This window comes from Notechis scutatus, chromosome 4, assembly GCF_049901735.1.
Source record: "Notechis scutatus isolate UNSWTSFEM ecotype Mainland chromosome 4, rNotScu1.2, whole genome shotgun sequence".
In the NCBI taxonomy this organism is placed as follows: Eukaryota; Metazoa; Chordata; class Lepidosauria; order Squamata; family Elapidae; genus Notechis; species Notechis scutatus.
Window position 1 is genome coordinate 64,863,683 of NC_142012.1, and position 23,255 is coordinate 64,886,937.

General features: G+C 37.5%; 1 protein-coding gene across 1 annotated transcript in view; it reads left to right on the top strand.

Moving 5' to 3' along the window:
* The first annotated feature begins 212 nt into the window (after positions 1 to 212).
* Positions 213 to 23,255, top strand: part of SPOCK3 (SPARC (osteonectin), cwcv and kazal like domains proteoglycan 3) — a 143,157-nt gene continuing 120,114 nt past the window's right edge. The window contains exons 1-2 of the mRNA XM_026676605.2: positions 213 to 361; positions 704 to 913. Coding sequence (XP_026532390.1) covers positions 704 to 913 — 210 coding nt within the window. The 5' untranslated portion in view covers positions 213 to 361. The remainder of the gene's footprint in view (positions 362 to 703; positions 914 to 23,255) is intronic.

A 23,255-nucleotide genomic window follows, 5' to 3' on the forward strand; every position in this document is an offset into this window, starting at 1 on the left:
AAGCGGGCCCCTTTTTCTTCACCCCCCCCGCCCCGCCGCCTAATCGCCTCATAGCCTCAGCACCGTCACCCGCACCTCCGGGCAAGGGGAGACAGCCCTGCCGCTCCGAGGTGCAGCGCCAGCCTCCGAAGAGGCGGGCGGCGGGCAGGCTGGGGGGAGGAGGAGGAGGGCCCTGCGAGGCGGCGGCGGCCGGGAGAGCGCACGCTGGGCGCAAAAGGAGCCGAGTGGGGACGGCTTCGCGGCGGGTGCAGCATCTTCAAGCAGCATCTGCTGCCATTGGCGGCACCACCACCAGCAGCAGCAAGCGAGCGAACTCCCTTCTCTGTGGAGTCCGGGAAATCGGTGGGGTTTTTCCAGCAAGGTGATGATGGACCGCCTGGTTTTTCTGCCCTTTTTTATTTTTAATTGCTTTTTTTTCCCCTTCGCCCCTCCCTCCCCCTTGGAAAGATGACTCTCCCCTAACCCCCTCAGAACTCTTCTGACTCTCCTCAGAAAGGAGGCTTCGCCGTCTTCTCCCGCCTCCCCCCCCGCTCCCGCTCCCCGTTGGCTTCGCTTTCTCTACCCTAGCAGAGCCCCCCACCTCTCTTGCCCCCCCCGGCCAAAACTGGCTCGGGCCTCTCTTGGTGCCTATAGTAGTATTTTTGAGGGGGTGTCTCACTAAACCCCCCTTTTTGTTTCCTCTCTGCCCCCACCCCCACCCCAGATGTTGAAGGTAGCAGCCTTCGCCTGCGTGTGGGCAGCCGCTTGGTGCAACCCAGCCGTGGCGGCGGCGGCGGCGGCGGGGTCGATCGCTGCAGCGGCGACGGGAGCCGGCGGCAGGTCAGACAGCGGGAATTTCCTGGACGACCAGCAATGGCTCACCACCATCTCCCAGTACGACAAGGAGGTCGGGCAGTGGAACAAATTCCGAGACGTAAGTGTGAGGCGAGAGCGAGGCCGCTTGGGGGGTTTCTGGGTGCTTTTTTTGCCTCCCCTCCCCTCCCTCCCCCTTTTTTTGGTTGCCCTCCTTCCCCCAAGGCTGCTCCCCTGAGTCCTTGGCTGCATGGCTGGGGGGGTTGCCTTTCCTTCTCTCCTTTATGAATCTTAACAGGGCTGTCCCCCTCCCCGCCTCCCTCCCCGCAACCCCCCTTTGGTCAATCCTATATTGCAGCCTGAGTCCGTTTACGACCAAATTTAGTCCTCCCTAGGCAACGACCAACTTTTTTCCCATTGGGCCACAGCAAGGAGGTTCGGACTATTTAAAAAGAATGAAAAGTGAGGCGGCCCAAAAGTTGTTCCCTTTTATATTGATGTTGCCTCGCCCCCAGAGTGGGAAAAGTACATCATCTTGTCCCCCCCCAAATAATATTTCTCTGGGTAATATATCAAGGAGGCAGGCATCGATCTTAGGGCTTAATGCAATCTTTAAAAAGCAGGGAGGGGGATGAAAAGAGACAATGCTACTTTGGAGGACTTGGGTGTCCAGGAATGAATAAAAAACCCTTGATGGATGGGGATGGTGTTCAATAGCACCGAGGAAAAGGGGAGGGAGGAAAGTAGATTTCTTCTTCTTCTTTTTTTTTTTTTTGCATGCTTGCGAGAAGCTGTACTGTATAATAAAAGCCATAGATGCATTTTCTGAGGTCCAGGGAATGGAAAACTATGCCGCAAAGCTTAACCTGTGTTCTTCGGTGAGGTTTCTTTCTGCAAAATGTTGGAGATGGGGGAGGGATGGAAAAGAATATTTAGCATCTCTGTGCTACAAAAATCATGACCACCAAAGCAAAAATAGGCCACTGGTAAGGGAGAACAATGGTTTTTCAGGGTGGAAAATAAAGTTTTTTCTTCCTCGTTAGTCTAGGAAGAGGGGATAGAAGAACACTTCAACCCCTTTTGATGGAAATGAGTTAAGCTTTTTTGAGCCTGCCTGTTTGTCATGTTCCATCATGGTGTATATATAATAATTGGCAACTTTCTACTGCCATAGGACTCCTGTGTTTAAATGTGGGTTGTAGTGTTTCAACCTCATGGAAAAAAAGTAAGGAAAGTTGAAAGCAGCATCATGCATGCAACAGGGTTATAGCTCTAGTGCTGAACAGTCACTGTATCTTTTCTTTCCCGTTTCTAATTTGGCCTGTTTAGAAGGGTCAAAGCCAAGAAGTTCAGTCATTGTGTAAAATGCTTCTCAGTGAACGACAGAATTGTGATGGGATACAAAAACTGTTGTGAATTGGAATTGGGAAGCACAGTAAGCCATTTCCTATCTGCTTGCTGCTTCTTCTTTTAATCAGGCATATTAAGTACACTGTATTGTATACTTTTAAAAGTGCTAAGGACAATGCAGCTACTGAAAAGAAAAGGAAGTGTTTTCCCATTTTTATACTAGATTAAAACTGGGGTTACATTAATAGTGTTTGAAGGCATAACTTGTGAAACCTGAGCCTATACGTGTTTAATTGGAATTAATTATACATTGACATGTATGCCCACAGATGTTTGCATTGGATGTTGCCTCAGACTGAATACATTCTGTGAAGAAAATAATATTTATTATAGTAACACTTTATTCTGGCTGAATTGTATGTCCTGTGTTCTTTTGAAAATAGTTCTTTGGAAGGAATTGATGTTTCTGGTTTTCTTTTTTAAAAATACCAGCCCTTAGCCCTAACATTGTCTTCATAGTTTTTTCTAAGCTGTACTTGGAGAAGAAGCTTGTTTGTTGTATTATTTATATATACTATGAATCATAATGATGCATTCACAAAAATGATTAATGTATTTTTTCATTCAATACCTTGAAGATGTAGAGATTCCATAGCCTATTGCACACTGATGGTAATTTCTGCCCTTGAGACACTGATATTTTCTTAAGAGAGTTTTCTCACGTTTCTTGAACATCTCTAGATTGGACTCCCTTGGCATTTCAGTTGGTATTTCTGAATCTTCCAGCCATCACTTTGGTTTCTGCTTCATAGGTTGTCATGAGCTCAAGACTGCATCAATTCAGAATCTTTGTTTTGGGGAAAGTTCAACTGAGGATTTTGACCAATCCTGGTAGCTACAAAAAGGCAGAAGATATTTATTATATGAAAGAAAATACGAGAAACAGGGATGTGATCATGATGATGAATATACATCTAGGCATGGTATCTCAAGTTTATAGTCATGGAAAATGGTGTGCATTTTGAGGAAATAATTTTTCTAGCCGTTTTTTTAGTTGGTTGGTTGCAGAATGTGAAATATTAATTGGAAACTTGCTCTGCTATTGAGTATGTCCTTTACTTATTAATTTCTAGGACTGTCACTTTGATTTTCTGCTTGCTACCAGGAGACAGTGAATTCAGTGAAAAATGCATCTGAGGACCAAATTAGTATATTGGTGTTTGTTTTTGTTCATCTGTTGTTGTTTTTAAAATGTTCAAATGGATGTTGTTACTTAGTCTGGCATGTAATGAGTACATATTTCCTGTTGGAGTGATAATTGCATGCATTGATTGTTACCTCAGTCATCACAAACTTTGTGATAGTTTGCACTTATTTCTATCAGACAAAAATATTAAAGTGGGGTTTTAATCTATCACACTCTCTTATAAATAATAGTGTTCATAAATTACAAATATTAGCAAACACTGATCTACCATATTTTTACAGATAATTAAAAAAGAATGGTTTGTACTTCTTAAGGTGCTAATATTTTGTCACTAAGCATTCTTATTTATAAAAAGAAACAATATGGTTAAAATATTAGCAAATTCCTTCAGTAGTTTTATCAATGCCTGGGCAACAACCATAGCTGAACATAAGGAGTAAACATAATATTAAAACTCAGTTAAGATACTTTGTTAAAAGTATGCTTTTGAGAACTTGGAAGTTACATGCTTTCCATTCTGTTTATTCTGAGCTGATGTGATGTTTGGAAGACCAAGAGCAATTGGCCAGAGATTGATGTGTATATAAATTTTAATAGCATAGAAATGGTGTAGTAATTCAAAAGTTTTAATGTTGATGTGAAGAAGGGTGAAATCAAACACTGTCTAATTTACAAATGTTGGATGTTATAGTGGAGAATTAGAATTAACTTGATGTTTCATCATAAATGTACACAATTACTTCAGGATGGGTTTTTTTTTGCATTATTTCATGAGAATTATGTGTTCATCTAGGTGTTAGGCTGTTTTGCTTCTAAATGTATATGAAATCATATTTCTTGCATGATGATTGCTAATATCTTTATTATAGATAATCTTGAAGATATCTGATTTTTTAAAATTTTTGAAAAAAGTACTGGAGGAAACTTCTTCCAACTTTTGTTTAAATAATCCCTTTACCTCCTTAAATTATTTAACTGGAATTAGAACTGTAAAAGCTGTGGTAGTTATTATACTTTTACTTAAGCCCAGCTAATGTCAGTGGGGCATAAATCTGGTATGGAATGGCTCATAATGATGTTCTATAAATATTTTTATAACTTTCTGTGACACAGTCATTCACTGAAAAAATAGAATAACTGTCTTTGAAATGCATTAGGTCAATAAATGAGTAAACATTTATTCTAATGATATTAACTCATCTTCTGATAAAAACTCAAAATCTATCAATTGTAGAAACAAATATACCAAAAATATTTTATTACTATATTAACCCATAACAAATAGATTGTTTGATTGTATGCTATCAAGTTGGTGTCAACTGTAAGTGGCTACATAGATTTCCTCCTTGATGATCTGTTCCTAACCTATGTTTTTTAACACTATAACTTCCCCATCTAAATTCAACAGGTATAGTTTGATATATCACTTGTTTAATTTCTCATTATCATGAAGTTGTTAAAGACATTGATCCCACATCACAAAAAAAATAGTCTTATTCATACTTACTAATACCTGGATTTATTGTAAATCTTGTCTTTAAAAACCATTCAAATAGAAAAATATGATTGTTTCAGCAATAAGAAATGGTGATTGTCAGTGTGACTAATTCAATCTTTCTACCACTTTGTGGCTTGTAGATGTGTTCTGCTCCAATTCTTGGCTCTTTCTGGTTGCAAATACTGACCTTAGCAATATAATATTTCTGAGATGCCTCCAATGGGAGAGACTGTGCTAATTTAAAATGGTTATTTTGGAAATGATTTAAATTCTGCCTCTAATAACACTCAATATTTGAAATGTTATTTTCCCTATTGTTTTTCCTGCTGGGTGCTGTTGTATCCTGCTTATGCAGTTTAACTTCATTCAAGTGCAGTGATTATTTAGGTTTTCTTTCAGAGTGGTAAATTGTATTTCAAGCATGCATTTTGTAAAATAAAGGAAAAGCCTTTGACGAGTTCTTTTAATGTGAAAAGCAGTATTTAAAGGCTTAACTCAGGAATTAACGGACAAGATTGATTTATGTATCACATCATGAGTCCAACTTTTGGCTCATTGAGTCAGCTTTCCAAAAGTGATTTAGAACACAATAGAAGGGAATTGAGAGCAGTTCAGTAATAACTATTCATAACCTTATTTAAGATTTGTTGTAACTTTTCCTGGTTTATTAGATTGGCATTGGATTTCCTAAGTGGATAATTGATATTATATCCACTAAAACAAGTTCACTCCAAAAAATATTGTGTGAAACCTGTTTGAATCTTTTTTTCCCACTTTTATGGAAGTAGTTTAACACTCTGGACACAAAACCTATCTTAGATAGAAACAGAGGAAAATATAGGATTTAAAGGATAAACAGTATTTGGTAGGGCTGCACAAACTTCCAAGGACTGTTGATTTCTTGAGAAAAGATGGAGCAAGGCATCTCTTTAAAGCTAATACAAAACTGATATATAGTATATCCAGGGACTCTGCAAAGTGGACTTTTTGCTTCTTTAGTAACTGGCTATCAGGATTTTTTTGCTTTGTGTACCTGATGGGCCCTCAAGTTGTTTCTTGCAAAGCTGGGAAGACTCCAACTTTCCCAAGAGCTGAAGAATGTTATGAAAAAGCTGCAACATTCTTTTTTTTACAACTTTTTCTTAGAATCCTTCATCTTTCGCAAAAGCAAATGAGATTTCTGTTCAAGCACAGCATGTATACAGACATTTCTTTTTATCATTTTTAAATAATGGACATGATAAGAAGCAGTATGGAGTTTTGGGGAACAAAACAAAGCAAATCTAAGCTTCACACAGGCTTAATAATAATCTAGATTAGATTTTAATATTTAACTGTCATCCAGCAAAGAGCCTCTTTCTTCCCTGCTGATGTCATGCTAAGTGATGAGATGGATGGATCGCGGGCTAAGTGATAGTATGCTAAATCACTTGATCATGAAATAAGTACCACTGACTGAATTTGTGCAGCATATAGTAATCCATAAATCATGGTTTATAAATCCCAATGGTTTGTTTTGGGGTTCACATATCTGAACCCACCAACTGCTGGTATGACTTAGTATAATGTATGCAAACACATTGAAAGCATTCCAAACTATAATCCAATTAACAGTAGAAAAGTAGGGCTATTTAACTCTTTTACTTGGTACTAATTTGGCTGTTTAAAATTGTCCTCTCTGAATGCTTTGCTCTTAATCATCATGCATGCCACACATATGTTTGTGTAGAAAACCATCAAATGAAATTTCAGATGGGCAAAACATCTCACTGAAAGGTTTAAATACTTCATCTTTGATTTATAAACTGAATGAATTCCTGTTTGTTGTTGTTTGTTGTAAGTGATAGAAAGTTTGGAAAAGACAGTTCATATAAAGTTGATTCCAACCATGTTCACATCGGTTTCTTAAAGCCCATCCCTGAGCACCCAATTTTCACAATTGTTTTGGGGTCCTGGTCTCCTACAAACCCAATATTTATGTTGGCCAAAAAGCCCAAACTTTGTTTTGTATCAAACTTCTATCGCTAATTGTTTCGCAAAACTTAACAAGTACTGCATTATTGTAAGAGTGGTTTTAAGTTTAAAGGAAGCTTTTCTAAGGAGACATTGCTAGAAACACAAAATCTTGTTGACTTTATGATTTCCCTTCCAGTATGTTGATCAAGTCAACAAATAAAACACCATCATCATGATAAACAAAAGAAATAATACTATGAGATGGCAATAAAATAATCAGCAGAAATATACAACTATCAATGTTCACTATACAATAGAATATAATTACCCACCAGATCAATGGGCATTCCATTCTTTATGCTGCTTTACTGTAGATTTATGAGGTTTGAACTTTACAAAATCTAGAAGATACCAGCTTGGAGGAATAGAAGAGAATGCATTTAAAATTTGGGATTTTTTGAAAATTCTTCCCTATGTTGACAAGTAAGATGGTGTTTTTCTGGACAAGACTGAGTAAAAGGAAAACGTTTTTTGTTTGGTATACTATGCAACTCAGTATACTATACCTTTTTTCACTCTAGAATGGTTTCTAAGCTAATGGAGGCATTTTTTTAGAGGAATCCTCCCATCAGCTGTCTTCTCAAACATAGATTCCGAAAGGGCTTTCTTTATTATTTCAAACGGCCTCTGATGATAGAAGAATGTTTTGAGTAGGGATTTTAAAACAGTATCTCTTTTATGGCTCCCAGGCCCCTCTCATAACTGCAAAATTGAAGCCCCTAAGTTTGCTCCTTAAAATCCTTGATTCTATATTTTTGGCCTCACTTTCATAAAGAACTTTTTGCATTCTTTCCAAAAACCATAAGTGTTGGCCCTAGTAGTTTTCCCTGCGCATGGATTTCAGTCTGAAAAATAAGTTCCTGAAATTTTAAGACTCCTTGAATCAAAGTGACCCATACATCAGCACAGATGTTGCTATATTATTTGCTGTTATTGTAACATGCAAATTGTAGCATGCACATTGTAATATAGAATTGCTAACTAGAGTATTCAAAACCTTTGCTAGACCAATACTCGAATACAGCTCATCTGTCTGGAATCTGCACTATATATCGGACATCAATACAATTGAGCGAGTCCAGAAATATTTCACGAGAAGAGTCCTCCACTCCTCTGCTTGCAACAGAATACCCTATATCACCAGGCTTGAAATTTTGGGCTTGGACAACCTTGAACTACACCACTATGGTTGGATTTTTGTGTACTTAAGCATAGTACACAAAATTATCTGCTACAATGTCCTACCAGTCAATGACTACTTCAGCTTCAATCGCAACAATACAAGAGCACACAAGAGATACAAAATCAATTTTAACTGCTTCAAACTTGATTGCAGAAAGTACGACTTCAGCAACAGAGTGGTCAATGCCTAGAATGCACTACCTATTGTTACAGCCTCTAACCCCCACTTCTTTAACATTAAACTATTCACTATTGACCTCAACCCATTCCTAAGAGGTCTGTAGGTATCTTCCGTCCCTTTCCTATTGTCTCCATTTATTTGTGCCTATTTCCTATATTCTTACTCATGTTTATACTTATACCTATTATCTTGTAAGTGATTGACAAATCAAAATAAATAAATAAAATAAAATAAATAAAATCCCACAATATTTAACTGCTTTGTGAATGATTAAAATTCTAGTCACAGTTCTTTTATATTCTTGTAGAATTCTTTAAAGTAATCATTCTTCTTAGTTATTTCTTTTCTGAACTGAAGTTGTAGCCGCTAACATTCTCAGTTGTGTCACTTTCCTGTAATTGCCTACAGGCTAAAGAAATCATGTATACTTTAAAAGGAACCATAAGATCAAAAAAATTTTTAGCCTTAGTGACGACTCTTTTGATTCCATGATTGGAAATGACAAAATGAACAGCAGCAGTAACCAAGCCTGCTGTTTTCTGGCAGGGTAGATCTATCTATAGACTCTTTTCTTCTCTTCAGAAACAAATTGGAGGAGAATGCCCTCTTTCCATCAATGCCTGCAAAGCAGATACAGACTTGTGAAATACTAAAACTCAGCTTTTCTTGGCAGAGTTTTTCAAATGCTTTGTGCTTTTGACGTGCAATATAAAATTCCCAGTTCATTCAGCAGCAGTGCTGTTTCTGAATTGATAAAATAGAGAAGAGATTCTGTAAAATGTAAAACAAGTAGCACTTTTGAAAACAACACCCCCCAATCCATGTATTTATCTAGAAATATTATATTTTTGATAAATAATTTGGAATCTTATAGAATACTTTATCAACAATTCCATGTTTTAATGATTCTTAAACTAATTTAATTGGGTGTCAAGAGACTGGGTGATAATTTAGAATAATTTTTAAGATGGATGACTTAACAAGCAAGTAAGAAAATATGTTACGTAGTTTTATTTTATTTATCCATGGATAGCGTTTAGCAGAGAGAAGCTGGTTAAACTGCTGGATATTTCAAAGATAGAAAAGTATTAATATGCTAGTCTTTAGGCTGGCCTTGTAAGCTCAGGTAAAGCAGATAACTATTTTGTCTTGCCTTTACTGTCTTTCTGTAAATCCATAATCTTTCTTAAAGTTGCCATAGGTTATTCAGTGGATATGGCTATGCATCATTAGTTTGTCTTATGTCTTTACTCTTATTGGAATTGACTTTTGCCATCTGTGCCTAATAAACCACAGCCACTAAAAATAGCTTTGTAATGTACAAATGGGTAGTAGCAGCAGAGTATGGGGAGTGGTTTGTATGAAACATATTAGAACTCCAAATGTAATATGGCTTCAATACTTATATTCCTAAGAATTATCTTTTTTTATTTTCTGTTTTAAATTTAATATATGAATTGAAAGCATATTATTTATTCTTTGTATGCTTGATTAGTAATATTACAGTTAGAAAGTTTGGTAATGGTGACTACAGAATGGGAAATGTAAGTTAAACAGATATTGAATTAAAGAAAGCAGATTAGTTAAAGTATGTACATCAAGTATTGTCATGAAAATAATTCAAGTTGCCAGAATCATGTTTTAGAGTTGAGTGATTTGCATGGAAATGGCCCTTTTCATGAATAAATGTTCTTGATAGGGTCCATGATATGTAAAAAATTCTTGCACTAACTTCTATCTGCATTCAACACAGGGCTATGCATTCAACATTTTTGTAGTCCATATTCACATTCATCTCGGGTTTTATGGTAAGCCGAGATCTTGATCCATGCAATAAAGCAGAATCGCTACAAAACAGAGGCTGCCAATTATGACTGACTGAGCGATTGGGCCTGTCACTCAAATAATGCTAAACTAAACACCTTTTTTCTATTAGCTTCCTGTGGAAGCACATATACAATTCAGAGGTTTTGACACTTAGACCTTCAAAAAGAAAAGAAAGAATTGGTAGATATGAACATATAGAGTGAATATCTAGGGCTTTATCTAAACAATTCTGTTACAGAGGATCCTTCAGAAAATGGATTCATTTTTTTCAGTCAAGGTTCAAACCCAGGCATGTGGCTGGTGTTGAGTTTTATCAGTGTCTATGTGTCAGTGTACTTCTCTTGGTCCTATTACAGGAAGTCCTGGACTTATAATATAGTTCATTTAGTGACCGTTCAAAGTTACAATGGCACGATCGTTTTTCACATTTATAACTTGTAGCATCTCATGGTCGCATGATCAAAATTCAGATGTTTGGCAACTGATTCATATTTATGACAGTTGCAGTTTTCACCTTTTCTGACCTTCTGACAAGCAAAGTCAAAAGAGAAACTAGTTTAGCTTAACAACCATATTGCTAACTTAACTGCAGTGATTCACTTAACAATTGTGGCAAAAAAAAGTTGTAAAATGGGGCAAAACTTACTTAACAACTGTCTCACTTAACAGTGGAACATTTTGGCTCCATGGTGGTTTTTAAGTTGAGGACTAAATAAATTGATCTATGGAACATTCTTATTCTACTTGATTCAAGTAAAATATCTCTGCATAGGAGAGAACATTTTCATCTTTGATCTAATTTTTGACTAAGCCATAGATCATGTACTATATTCATTTATTGATTTATAAATTCTTACATTTATAGGAAAGAATATTTTGAATCATGAAGTTGGAACCGGTTTGCATTTATGATGTCGGTGGGACACGAGAAATGCAGCTGATTCAGTGTAACAATCTCTATTAATGAATGTAATTTTACCATTGCAGCAATAAGCCTTTAGGATGAACAGTTGCTTAATAGTTGGTATATTTTGCAAGCTAAAATTAATGATCTTCATTATCCAGTAGCTAACATAATTTGGTTTCCTCATTGATTCTTAAATATGATGTATTTTGAAAATTAAAGAAACACACTAGGTTCTTTCAGCTTGCTAAGTAAAGGGGCCAGCTGTGCTACTTTCCTATAAGAACAGAATAAATAATAGTAAAAAGAAGAATTACAGTTTTGTCATCTAGAAAGAGATTGTATCTTGCATCTTAGCTAAGGAAGCCATGTTGTATGATAAATTGATCTGTGGAACATTCTTATTCTACATGATTCAAAGAATATTAGGGCAATCATTGTACAATTTAATATATAGACATGTTTTGGAAGATGGACAGCAGTGGTAGTATGCTACTGATTCGGACCGGTTAGCCTCCCACAATCAGCTGAGAGAGAAAGAAGAGAAAAGCACAGGATCGGCCCTCCCACATGCCCAGAGGTGGGATTCTACAGGTTCGCACTTATTCGCTAGAACCGGTTGTTAACGTTCTAAGCAGTTTGGAGAACCGGTTGTTAGAAGAAATTACAGGCCTAATCCTGTAAGGAAGGCAGTAAGGAAACATTCTGGTGTTGCTTACAGAAGCTCCGTTAACCCTTATTACATTCTTGGCAGGACTAGACTTCCTGTCTCTGGAACTTCTTTGGAGTTTTTTCCCCCTCCTTTGCTGGTACTTTGTTGTGTGGAGTGACCATTCAAAGTTACAATGGCACTGAAAAAAGTGACTTATGACCAATTTTCACACTTACGACTGTTGCAGCATCCCCGCAGTCATGAGAGGCCAGGCGAGGAGATGCATGCCTTAATGTGAGGGATGTTGAGCTGGCCACGCCCAGCCAGTCACATGACCACCAAGCCACACCCACCAACTAAACCACGCCCACAGAACCAATTGTTAAAAAAAAATTGAATCACACCCCTGCACATGCCCCTGCGGTTTTCTCTTCTTTATCCTCTCAGATGATTGGCACTGCAGGCCTCAGCGGGTGTGGGGAAAGCTGCGCGTGCATATTAGGTGTACGCGTGTTAGGTGTGCGCATGCACATGCGATCACCGAACCTATAGTGGAACAGGTAGGGTCCCACTACCGATGGACAGTATATGTGTTAAAGAAGAATCAAATTCTTAATACTTTTCATCTTATGCTTAATTGTGATGAAAAATAAATGTAATCCATATACGGTACATATGAATTATAATTTATTCTCTACCAAGTTTTCTTAAACTACTTGTTTGAGAGGCATAGCCAGCTAAAGATTGGCTTCAGCCCAACATTTTCTTTTGCCCTTCCTCTTGCTGTACAGAAGCGTCTTGGAGTAGATTTATCTGTTGAATATGTACTGCTCTGCTATTAGTTGAATGACTACGGCTTCATGTGATTTTACTGAAGACATGTTTTAGAGAGGTACTGTACAATCTTTGAAAAAATAGCTTTATATAGCATGTTTTTTTTTAAAAAAAACAATTAAACTTAGTGGACCTGGATCATGTTTGGCTGAAAATTTTGAACCTTCGTTGATACTGAATATAGAAAATAGAATCAAGTTGGAAGGGACCTTGTAGGTCTTCTAGTCCAATCCCCTGCTTGAACAGGAGGCCTTGTATCATTTCAGATAAATGGTTGTCCAGTCCTTCCTGAAAGCCTCTAGTAATGGAGCACCCACAACTTCTGAAGGCAAGTTATTCCATTTGTTGATTAGTAAATTTCTCCTTATTTCTAGATTGCTTCTTTCCTTGGTTAGTTTTCAGTCATTGTTTCCTGCCTTGCCTTTTGGTGCTCTGTAAAATAGTGTGACTCTCATCTTTGTAGGAGCCCTTCACATATTGGAACACGACTATCATCTCCCCTATTCCTTCTTTTCATTAGATTAGACGTACCCAATTCCTGTAACCATTCTTTGTATGTTTTATCTCCAGTCCCCTAGTCATTCTGGTTGCTCTGACTCTTTTTAGAATCTCAACATCTTTTTTGACCAGAACTGGACACAGTATTCCAAGTGTGGTCTTACTAAGGCTTTGTAAAGTGGCACTAGAATATTGTTTAGTATTGTTCTTTTTCTCCTAATCTCTAATTGATTGTTGTATTCCTTTTGTGTCCTTCCTCTTACGTCTCATGTACCATAAAAATCACAAAAATGATACTCTTACTGAGCTGACAAAAATGAAAATAAGACATTGGGGTTTGTAAAGCAGCTGTCACCAAGCATTATAGAGTTAAGGGGCAGGGCAAAGTTGGACAGTTCAAGGAAAAGTTGATAGTATAGCCTTCACCTGTTAGTAAGTATTCTGCACTTAATTTGACACAGCTTTGACAAAACAATATCCATGAAGAAATTTATCATATGATTTTCTTTTTTTACATGCTTGCCTAAAATTTCTTAATTGTGAATAAAGCTGAATCCTCATTCTGCCATTGTTACTAATGAAGTGATCTGTTATTTTAGGAAGATTAATTGTAACAACAGTATTCTTGATTGTAGAGTAGGCCTTTATATAAAACAAAGGAACATCCAGTAAATTCTCAGGCTTTGGGAACAGAATTACAATGGTAACTTGAGTGCTTTTTCCAAGAAGAGTGCAGCAATTGGGTTTTTCTAGTGAAATTTGAAACAATACAGCTTTGTAAAGCTGCCTGTTAGTTCTCCTTTTATGGGAAAAATTATAATAGGAATTATAGGAATTATAAACAAACAATAAAGTACAAGACAACCACCTTACTTAAAACACTTTTCTGTAATTCACTGAAGTAGTGATTCAGAGAACCTGTTCATACACTGCACTGTCAAATTATAATATACTAGTTTGCTTAATTTTTGACAAATCTAGCCATTGGGATACATCAGACACATTTATGGTTTACTTTAGTACATTGTATGAAATCAGCCAATACCGGATTATACAATAAACCAGAAAACAAATAGCACCACAAGTTTTATGAATCCAGTCAGTATTAAATCTTGAATTCCAGGAGAGATGGTGATTTGGTTCTCCAAGATGGCTGCTGACCAGTAGGAAAAATTTTCTATCTTGCTGACAATCTGCTGATTTTGCTACTATGGACTCACGCGGAAGGAGGAATCTTAAAGATTGCAGTTTCCTGTGGGAGCAGCTAGAATGTCACTGGCCTTTTAGTCATTTTTTCATCTCAGAAGACCATTCTTGTAAGCAACCCTGGTTTTTAACTTCATTTTTTAAAGTCTTTGTTTGCTTTGGTTTTTTTTTTAATCTTTGAAAGTTAACTGGCTAGTTGAATACTGATTTATTTCTACCTCTTGCTGGATCATATCTGTTCTTTTTGCTTTTTTCCTTCAATTTATTTGGCTGTTTTCATTAACTCCTGCTTTTCTGTAAGGAAATCACAGTGTGTTCCTTGATAGTGCTTTTATTTTATTTTCATTTTCATTGAACATTCACTACAGGGATTTTGTATTTTATCAATTTATAAAAAGTTTGGAGCTTATTTTTTTCAATCTTCCTTTTAATTTTGTATTGAAGTATTTAGAACATACTGTATATTCCTTGTTTCTCTATTTTCTTATTTTGCTCACTTTATCTACTACATAGAACAACATATCAGATTAGAGGCAAGGGAATGAGGCTGACTCTCAAAAAAGACAATGTTTGGTAACATGTAATTCCTAGCTGAAAACTTTTTTAAAAAGGTTTGATGAATTGATAAAGGCTGTAGAAAATATTCACAGGCAAGTAACTATATAAATTAAACCCACAAAAGGAATGTGATTTGATGGACCTTACCGACTTAAAACTGAGTCGATTCCATATGCCTTCCTGAACTTCAAGCCTGCATTCTTATATAACAGCAGAAATCTGACTTAGCGGATAAGTGATAAATTGGCCTTCTTTAGGTAGATTTAAGGAGATTGGGGAATGGATTTGTCACATTTAACTGGGAAACAATTTGATCTGGACTTTTTAATGTCTTGGTTTTTTTGTGGTTTTTCTTTGTTTCTTTAAAAATTTTGTTTTGGTGATTTGTATTTTAACTTTTTTGAAAAAAAATAAAGATAGATTTTTTAAAAAAAGTAAAGGGAGAGATTGTATAGAAGCGCTACATTTCTATATTTGCTAAGAAAATTGTTGATATGTCTCTTAAGCCATTACCTTACTACCTCAATCTTTTGGGAATAGAATTGGTTGTTTTGCTTGCTGTCACTGTCATATAAAGAAGAATTTTTTTAAAAGCTATTTTTATTCTGAGAAATTCTATTAAAAAATGTAAAGGTAATAATGCAAGATATTTTAATTTTTTAATGTAATTTTGTCCATCATTGTCAAAAGCCACTATTTCAAAACCTTTAATGCCAAGAATATAAAAGAAGAGAAATTCTAGCATTTAATCTTCGTCTTTTCTTTTTTTAAGAATGGCTGTTGATAGACAGAAAGTTTCAAATGGGGAAAGTATGAAAAATGTCATTACCTGTTCTATGAACATGACAACCAATTTGGTTTAGTAATTATCAGGAGCCTGTGAGTTCTAGTCCTGCGCGCGGTACAAGGCCTGCTGGGTGACTTTAAGCTAGTCACTCTCATTCCTAGGAAGCAGGCAATCACCAACCACTTAGGAAAAAATCTTACCCAGGGACTAGTTCAGGAAATCACCAGCAGTCAAAAACTTATCTGAAGGCACAAAATAAAACAAACAAACTAGGCATCAGTACCTAGTAACAGTCACAGGCTCCCATTTTCGGATTTAACTCTGGAACATCTAAAATGGCCCAGAAACTTTCTTCCTAGGGTATTCTCATAAGTGCAGGGTCTGCTTTTCGGATCATTGAACACCATTTTGCATGGTCAGCTGCATCTCCAGGGCGCAGGCCCGTGGCTTGCCTAACTTCGTTGATGGTGTCTTGCCACCTCTGATTTGGGTGCCTGCAAGGTCGCTGGCCATTGGTGGGCAGTCTTGGCAGCGGTGGAAGGTGCTGCTTTCAGGACATGTCCATCTATGAGAAGAGAAATACATGTGTGATGACCCAGAGTGTAACACAAATGTAACAAAATCAAAAACGTAAATAAATGTCCTTTAATGCCTCCAATTTGGCCCCACTGTTCAATAATACTCAGTTGGAGATAAAACTTACTCAAAAATAGTCTTCAAAAGAAAGCAATACAGTCCGAATTTAATGAGCAGGTAGAGGTGAAATAAAAAAACTGAACAAACTACAATGACAAAATTTCCACAATGGAACAAGAGAAGTATTTACCAAATTCAAGGAGATAACAAGGCACAGTCTGTTGGAAGGACGCCAACCAAGATAACTTCAGACCAAAATAAAACACGCTTTGTTTCCAGCGTTTGCCAGTCCGCAGATCCAAACTCTTATTCAGTTGTCACACCTGCATCCCATGAAGAGGTTTAAGGCCCTCTCCTCCTGAGTAGACCACATTTTCCCCTAATTCTCTCCTCCCTGCGTGCCTTAGGATGGATAGGGGATGGGCCTGAGTCTCCTCTGACTGCTCAGCTGGCCTCTGCCCTTCCCCAGCCTCCTCCACAACCTCTGGAGCCACACTCCCATTCCCTGTCGGCCGTTCCTCCTCTCCCTCAGAGTCAGTCTCCACCAGGGGCATGAAACTTGTGTGATGACAGCTATTCAATGGGCCCAGAAATCAACAGCCTAAGTTTCTTAGTATCACGCAAGGTTTAAGGAATGCTTTTACTATGTGTTTGCAACGGCTTCTGAATTTTCCCTTCCAGACCATCTCCCTGGCTTTCCCCACATAGGAAACAAATACTAGAAGAACGTATGTTGACGTATTTTAATTTACCCATATAGAAATCTCTCCTGGAATGATATCGCTGTGAACAAAAATTAAAAAAAGATGGTTACTCAGATTCTGTACAAAATGGTTAATGTTTACCACAGAGGATTGTTGTTTTTTTTTTTTTAGTTACATTACACAACCTGGAGCAGGTTACCTGAGGGACCATATTTTCCCAGATATTTATACCTGTCCAGTGCCATCTGGCAAGATGGGCATTCTTCAGGTTTAATAGGCCGGAAATGCTGCCTGGAAGACAGAAGGTGTGTTATTCTCTACTGCCTGCCTACAAAACATCTTCTCTCCAACTCTACTAACTTTTTGCAAGGCACAAGACTTGGTTCTTGGCCCAAAAGTTATGAAGAGTCCTATTTCTGGATTGGGTTAACAACTGGCAATAATTGATACCTTCCTGGGGTGTGTATTTTGAGGAGAATTTGTTTGAGTATTTGTTTTCTTAACTACCAGATCACTTTCTGATATAGGCAGCCATGTAAATTAAATAATGGATGAATAAATAAATAATTTTGCATTTAAAACTATTTCTGTATGGAAAAGCGGATCCAATTATAACATGAAGAACAAAAGCCTGTAAAGAAGTTGGGATGATTAAGAGATTTAAATATAGTTTCTTCAACTAAATAGGAAAACATTTATAAATATTTTCTTTAAATACTAAGATATATAGTAGGATAAAACAGATCATTTATAGTTGTTTTATGGTAAATAATAATACATTTAAGTTTTGTAAATTAATTTTGGGAAACTTTATTTTAATTACAATTACAGATGTGTGAATTAAGTCTCTAGTTTCATTTTTGTTTTTATTTAACTATGTTATTATGTTTGTCTTGCTGCCCTTAGGAAGGAAGGTTTCAAAGTATTTCTAGCAGGGTCACCAGATTTTGTAACTGTTTTGTTCCGTATGCCATCCATGTAGTAAATTTGCAAGATTCATTTTTCTCTCCATGTACATGTATACATCCGGACTAGACTGTGTTGTTTCTCTGTATCATAAAATATATGTGGGTGTATGCACAATTTTATATTTATTTGATTTATTCTGTCATGGTTACATAGTATTTATTGGAGGTGATGACCCTATGAGAACTATATGCAATTAAATGTCATTTTAATGTATGCTGATTAGCATACATTTAACATGACAAAGTTATTCTAAGTCTAAGTCTCAGTTTGAATAAAAATACAATAATACAGTTTTAAAAGAAATACAACCCATTTCTGTGTATACTTTGATAATTGGTATCAGTGAAGAGAAGAAATTTCTGCACTTCAAATGCATATACCGTATTTGCCGGCGTATAAGACGACTTTTTTGCCCTGAAAAACATGCCTCCAAGTGGGGGGTCGTCTTATCGCCGGGAGGACTCTCGACTCCCACTTGAGCTTGAGTTGCAGCCGGGAGGAGGCTGGGGGAGGGGTGTGTGTGTGTGTGTGTGTGTGTGTGTGTGTGGCGGGTGTCACTGCCACGCGCTGCGCAACCTTTCCCCTCTTCCTTCCTTAGCGGTGTGGGGAGGAGAGGATTCGAAGATCCTCACGTGCGGCGTACTTTTTCTTTTTTTTTCTTTTTGCACGCAGGTTTTGCATGCGGGCGGCTGTAGGTTAAGGATGGGGAGCCCCGGGTGGGTTATCAGGTTTTACGGTGCTTCCAACATGTGCGAACGGTGGGAGAGCGGAGAAGAGAGCGAGCGAGCGCCCGCTGTGTGAAATCCTGCCGTCAAAGCAACACTGGGGAGGCAGGGTATAAATTTACCAGGTTAATGTAGCAATGGTGATTAATGCCCAGAACATTGTTTGCGGGTATTGGGGTGTGTGTGTGTGTGTGGTGGTCGTGAGGAGAGGTTGTCCTTTGAATGCGGAAAAGTAGGTGTGACCTTGTGTAGGAAAATAAAGAGATCCTTTTAGCGTGTTTGGCTTCTTTGCCTCCCCTCGTTCGTTTTGACGTGGAGATAATGGCCTTCGGGCGGAGGGGAAGAAAACGGTAGCTGGATCATTTCAAATTTCACTTACTCTCCTGCCTCACTTCAATATGTCTGAGCGACTCCAGATACTGGAAGACTTTTTGAATGAAAGTGTTACCTCCATTTTTTTTTTTTTTAAAGAGGGCCACTTGGGGAAAAAAAAAGATTCTAAGGAATTCCTTGTTTCTTGATTAAAGAGAAGGCATTGAATATACTGTTCCTTGGCAGCCTTTTCAGTGTCCGGGTTTTTTGTGTGTGTGTGTGTGTGTGTGTGTGTGTGTGTGAGAGAGAGAGAGAGAGAGAGAGAGAGAGAGAGAGAGAGAGAGATCAGCTGTATTGAGAAGAGAACGTTTCCTGTGTTCTCATTTTTTTTTACAACATATTTTACGCTTAATGGTAAGCAATGAAAAATATTTTTAAAACTCATTTCTAAACTCCATAGCTATTTGCATATTCTTGGTTCAAAATTGGATTAGCTCATTTCAAAATTGTCCAAAGCAGAAAAGTGCGTCAAAAAAAAAAAAAAGTGCAAAAGTGGAAGGTGTGTGGAAGAGGGGTAGTCTTATACAGCGAGTATATAACAAACTCTATATTTTGAGTGGAAATGTTGGGGGTCGTCTTATACGCCCAGTCGTCTTATACGCCGGCAAATACGGTACATATGAGAGCACAATGGCTCATTAACAAACAAGTATTTATTAAATTTATATGCTTCCTTTCTCACCAATAAGACAACTCTATTTGTTGATTACCTGAATAGATAATAGATGGATGCGACTTAAGCATCAGTAAAAAAGTAATATTTCAGTCTGTTTGGATATCTAAATTATGAGGACTTTTAGTAAGTAAGGTAATTGTCAGTTTTAATTGGTTATTTAACTATACCAGATAATTTCTACAGATGATTGTGTATATGTCTGTCCAGAGATAAATGCCTTTCAAAACAGATATAAACACAATTTCTCATTCTTTCAGTCAGCAACTGAATGTTAGAAGAAAATGTTTTGCTGCCTTCTCCTTTTTTCTTAGCTTAAAGAAATGATAGAAAAAGATAGAAAAATAGCTATTGCTATTATTTTCCATTGTCCCAGTTTATACTTTATCACACCTAAATTCAAATTAGTACTTGAATAAGAAACAACTAGAAAAATCTCAGGATTGTACTATAGAATTAGAAATTGAAAATAACATTGCTAACCAAAGTAGTGGCAGATCATTTCTGTAATCTTGCCAAGAAAATTCTGTATGTAGTCACCAGGATTTAAAATTAGGTTGGCCTGATGTCAACTTTTTACCTGCCATCCTTGTAGAATATGATATATTTGATTTTTAAGTACATAGGGAGATTTAATAAACTGAATGAAAACACATCTTGGTGACAGATGCAAGCAACCAGAATCATTCATGAATAGGCCCAAGTTTTATTTTATTGTTGATCACCTATATTACAAGAACCTTGCCAGACTCTGCTTTCCCTTGGGAAGTGGCAGATATAGACAAAAGGGTTTGACCTCATATGTTTGTTCCTCTGAACAAACTCAAAACTGGAATGTCTCTTTAGTCACTCCTAAAGGCTTCATTTGATGGTTCCACTATAATAATATATCCATTTTTTTGCCTTTGTTTGAGCTCTTTCAATTGATTTGGAATCATAATTTGAAACTATTTTAGTAATACAGTAAGAAACAAACATTTCTAATACTTTGCTACTTGTGGAAACAAGGTCAGAAAAATAGAATATCGTGCAATGCAATTTTAAACTGCAATAATATTTATTTAAAAGATAGAGTCTCCCTCTATATGATCTTGATTCCTGATTGCTATACTTTATTAACATTTCTAATTTTTTTCTCAGAATATCACTCTAATCACCTTTTGCTGTTTATTGCCTCCCAAAATAATTTTTGTAAGTCCTTAAACTCGTACATAAAACTTCTTTTGTTAAGGATTGAAGGAAACATACCTAGTGAATGCCATAAAACTTGATGTTCAAGAGCAGTAAAAATGGCCATTCTAAAAGTTATTCAGAAATGGGCTTGGCTGAGCTTTAAGGCCATGTAGTCTACATTGCAACTGTGACCTTAGTGGGAATTCCTTGACTCTCAGCTGCTTAACTTCTAGCTAACTTCAAAAACCATGGTTCCTACAGCCCACCCACAAGAACCACTTGTTCAAAGTACAGGTGGGCAATCTCACCTTTCTCCAAAGAGTTTGCCAGCCAGAATCTACTGTTGGCTGCCGATCTCCATCATCCCTGCTCCTTCAGAGATGTCTAAGCTCACCATGTCCTCTTTGGAAGCATCAGATTCAAACGCAGATTTTGAAAATAAGTATATACCTTGACTGAAATCAGAAGCTATAGGTGAAATTTTATCTGTAAAATATCTTTTACAATTAAAAAAAAAACCCAAGAAATTTGGATGTTCTGGAAAATGACAGAAAATGGAAGATTTTTTTCTCCTCTTTGCGGTGTACAGGGCTGAGCTATGGAAAAAAAGAAATCAATTTACAAAGCCGATTTCAATTGATTTCTGGTTATAACCAACTTTAGTAAAGACATTCATTTGCTATTTTTTTATATACACCTGCTCAGAAGTGATAGTTTTCATGAAAACTTTTTCCCAAGCTATAGCTATATTCCAAGTTACTGTATATTTGAATGCTGAAGAAAACCAGTGCCAAAAAGAAGATTCAATTATCTAAGCAAGATTGGGAGTAGATTATTTTTGCATGTGATTCCTTTTGTTACACAGGTATTACAGTTGCTTGGCTACCTAATACCTTTATACCTATTCTTTAGGGTATTAGACAGCTGGAGTCTTCAGATGGTTTCCCAATGTTTATAAAATACAGGGAAACATTTACAAACTAAACTAAAATAACTTTGAGCAAATTAAATACTGTAACAGCATAAGGTTGAATATAGTACTGCTATGATGTGTGATTGAAAGTTCATCTGTCTGCAAGTAGGCTGCTTATATATTTGATAATCACAATTTGTATACATACAAAGTTTTGGTTATCTACACTTATTCTTAGAAATTGAATAAATTTTAAAAAACCCTTCCTTCCTTCCTTCCTTCCTTCCTTCCTTCCTTCCTTCCTTCCTTCCTTCCTTCCTTCCTTCCTTCTTTCTTTCTTTCTTTCTTTCTTTCTTTCCTTCCAAATACTAAGAAGAAACTTCTGTGCTTGAATAAAAAATTAACACTTCTAAAGGATTTTTTTTTATGTTTAACAAGAAAATAAAAGTGATGTAGACAATTCATTGATGTAGATGTGTCATTAGCAAGATGGAATTGATGGAACTGATTACTAGATATCTTACTTTCATAACAAAGTAATATTGAGTTGAATCTTAATGCCAATTATTTACATCAGCTCTTTGTTGTTGTTTTGCTACTTTTTCCTCCATACTGCACCGAGATCCCAGGATGGGGTTGACTCCTTCCTATGGCGTCATTTAGCTGAGTCTGTACTAAGATATAAAAGCCAGCCCCCGGGAGAGACCCCAGCTTTTGACTCAGCTCCTTTCAGTCAGTAGCTGTGTCTCTGAAAGCGTTCTGTTAGATAGCACTCATCAGCGATCTTCAGTACTTTTTTCCTCTCTTCAAGCAGCTCCCAGGGATCTGGGCAGCTGCTCTTTCAGGAGAGCCCTGCAATCCAATGCTACTTGGACGACATTTTGATTATTTCCTCTTCCATCCTTGCGGCCCATTGGGATCTGCAAATTACCCTGAGCCACGGATTTTCCATCAACACCAAAAAGAGCCAGCTCTCTCCTGCAACCAAATTGCAACACTTGGGAGCAGTCATCGATACCATGTCGTGCCAGGTTTTCCTGTCCCCAGCTCGTGGAAAGAGCCTTGCAGAGATCATCAGCCAGATCCAGCAACATCAAATTGTCCCCCTGTCGCTGCTGTCCAAACTTCTGGGGAAGATGGTTTCCTGTATTGGCATCGTCCCGTGGGCTCAGCTCCACTCCCGAGCCCTCCAATGGTTCCTGCTTCCCTACCAACAAGCAGAAACCAGCCACTCATCCATCAAGGTCCCATTCCTGCCACAAATCTGGAGATCTCTCAATTGGTGGCATTCCCCATCTATCTGGAGGGGACTCCTGTTCAGGGACCCAGACAGGCTAGTGATAAACCACCGATGCCAGCCTCCTGGGCTGGGGTTCCCATATGCAGGGCCAGATAGCTCAGGGCGTTTGGTCCAGATCGGAACAGACCCTTCCCATAAATTGGCTAGAGCTCAGAGCTATTTTTCTGGCTCTCAAGCATTTCAGGCAATCAGTGACCGGCTCTCATGTTCTCCGTAGAACTGCTGCGAGCATCCAGAGAGTGGGAAGTGCTCTAGTCTTCACTCTTACAGGCTGAGCTATAATTGAGGAACGCTCCTC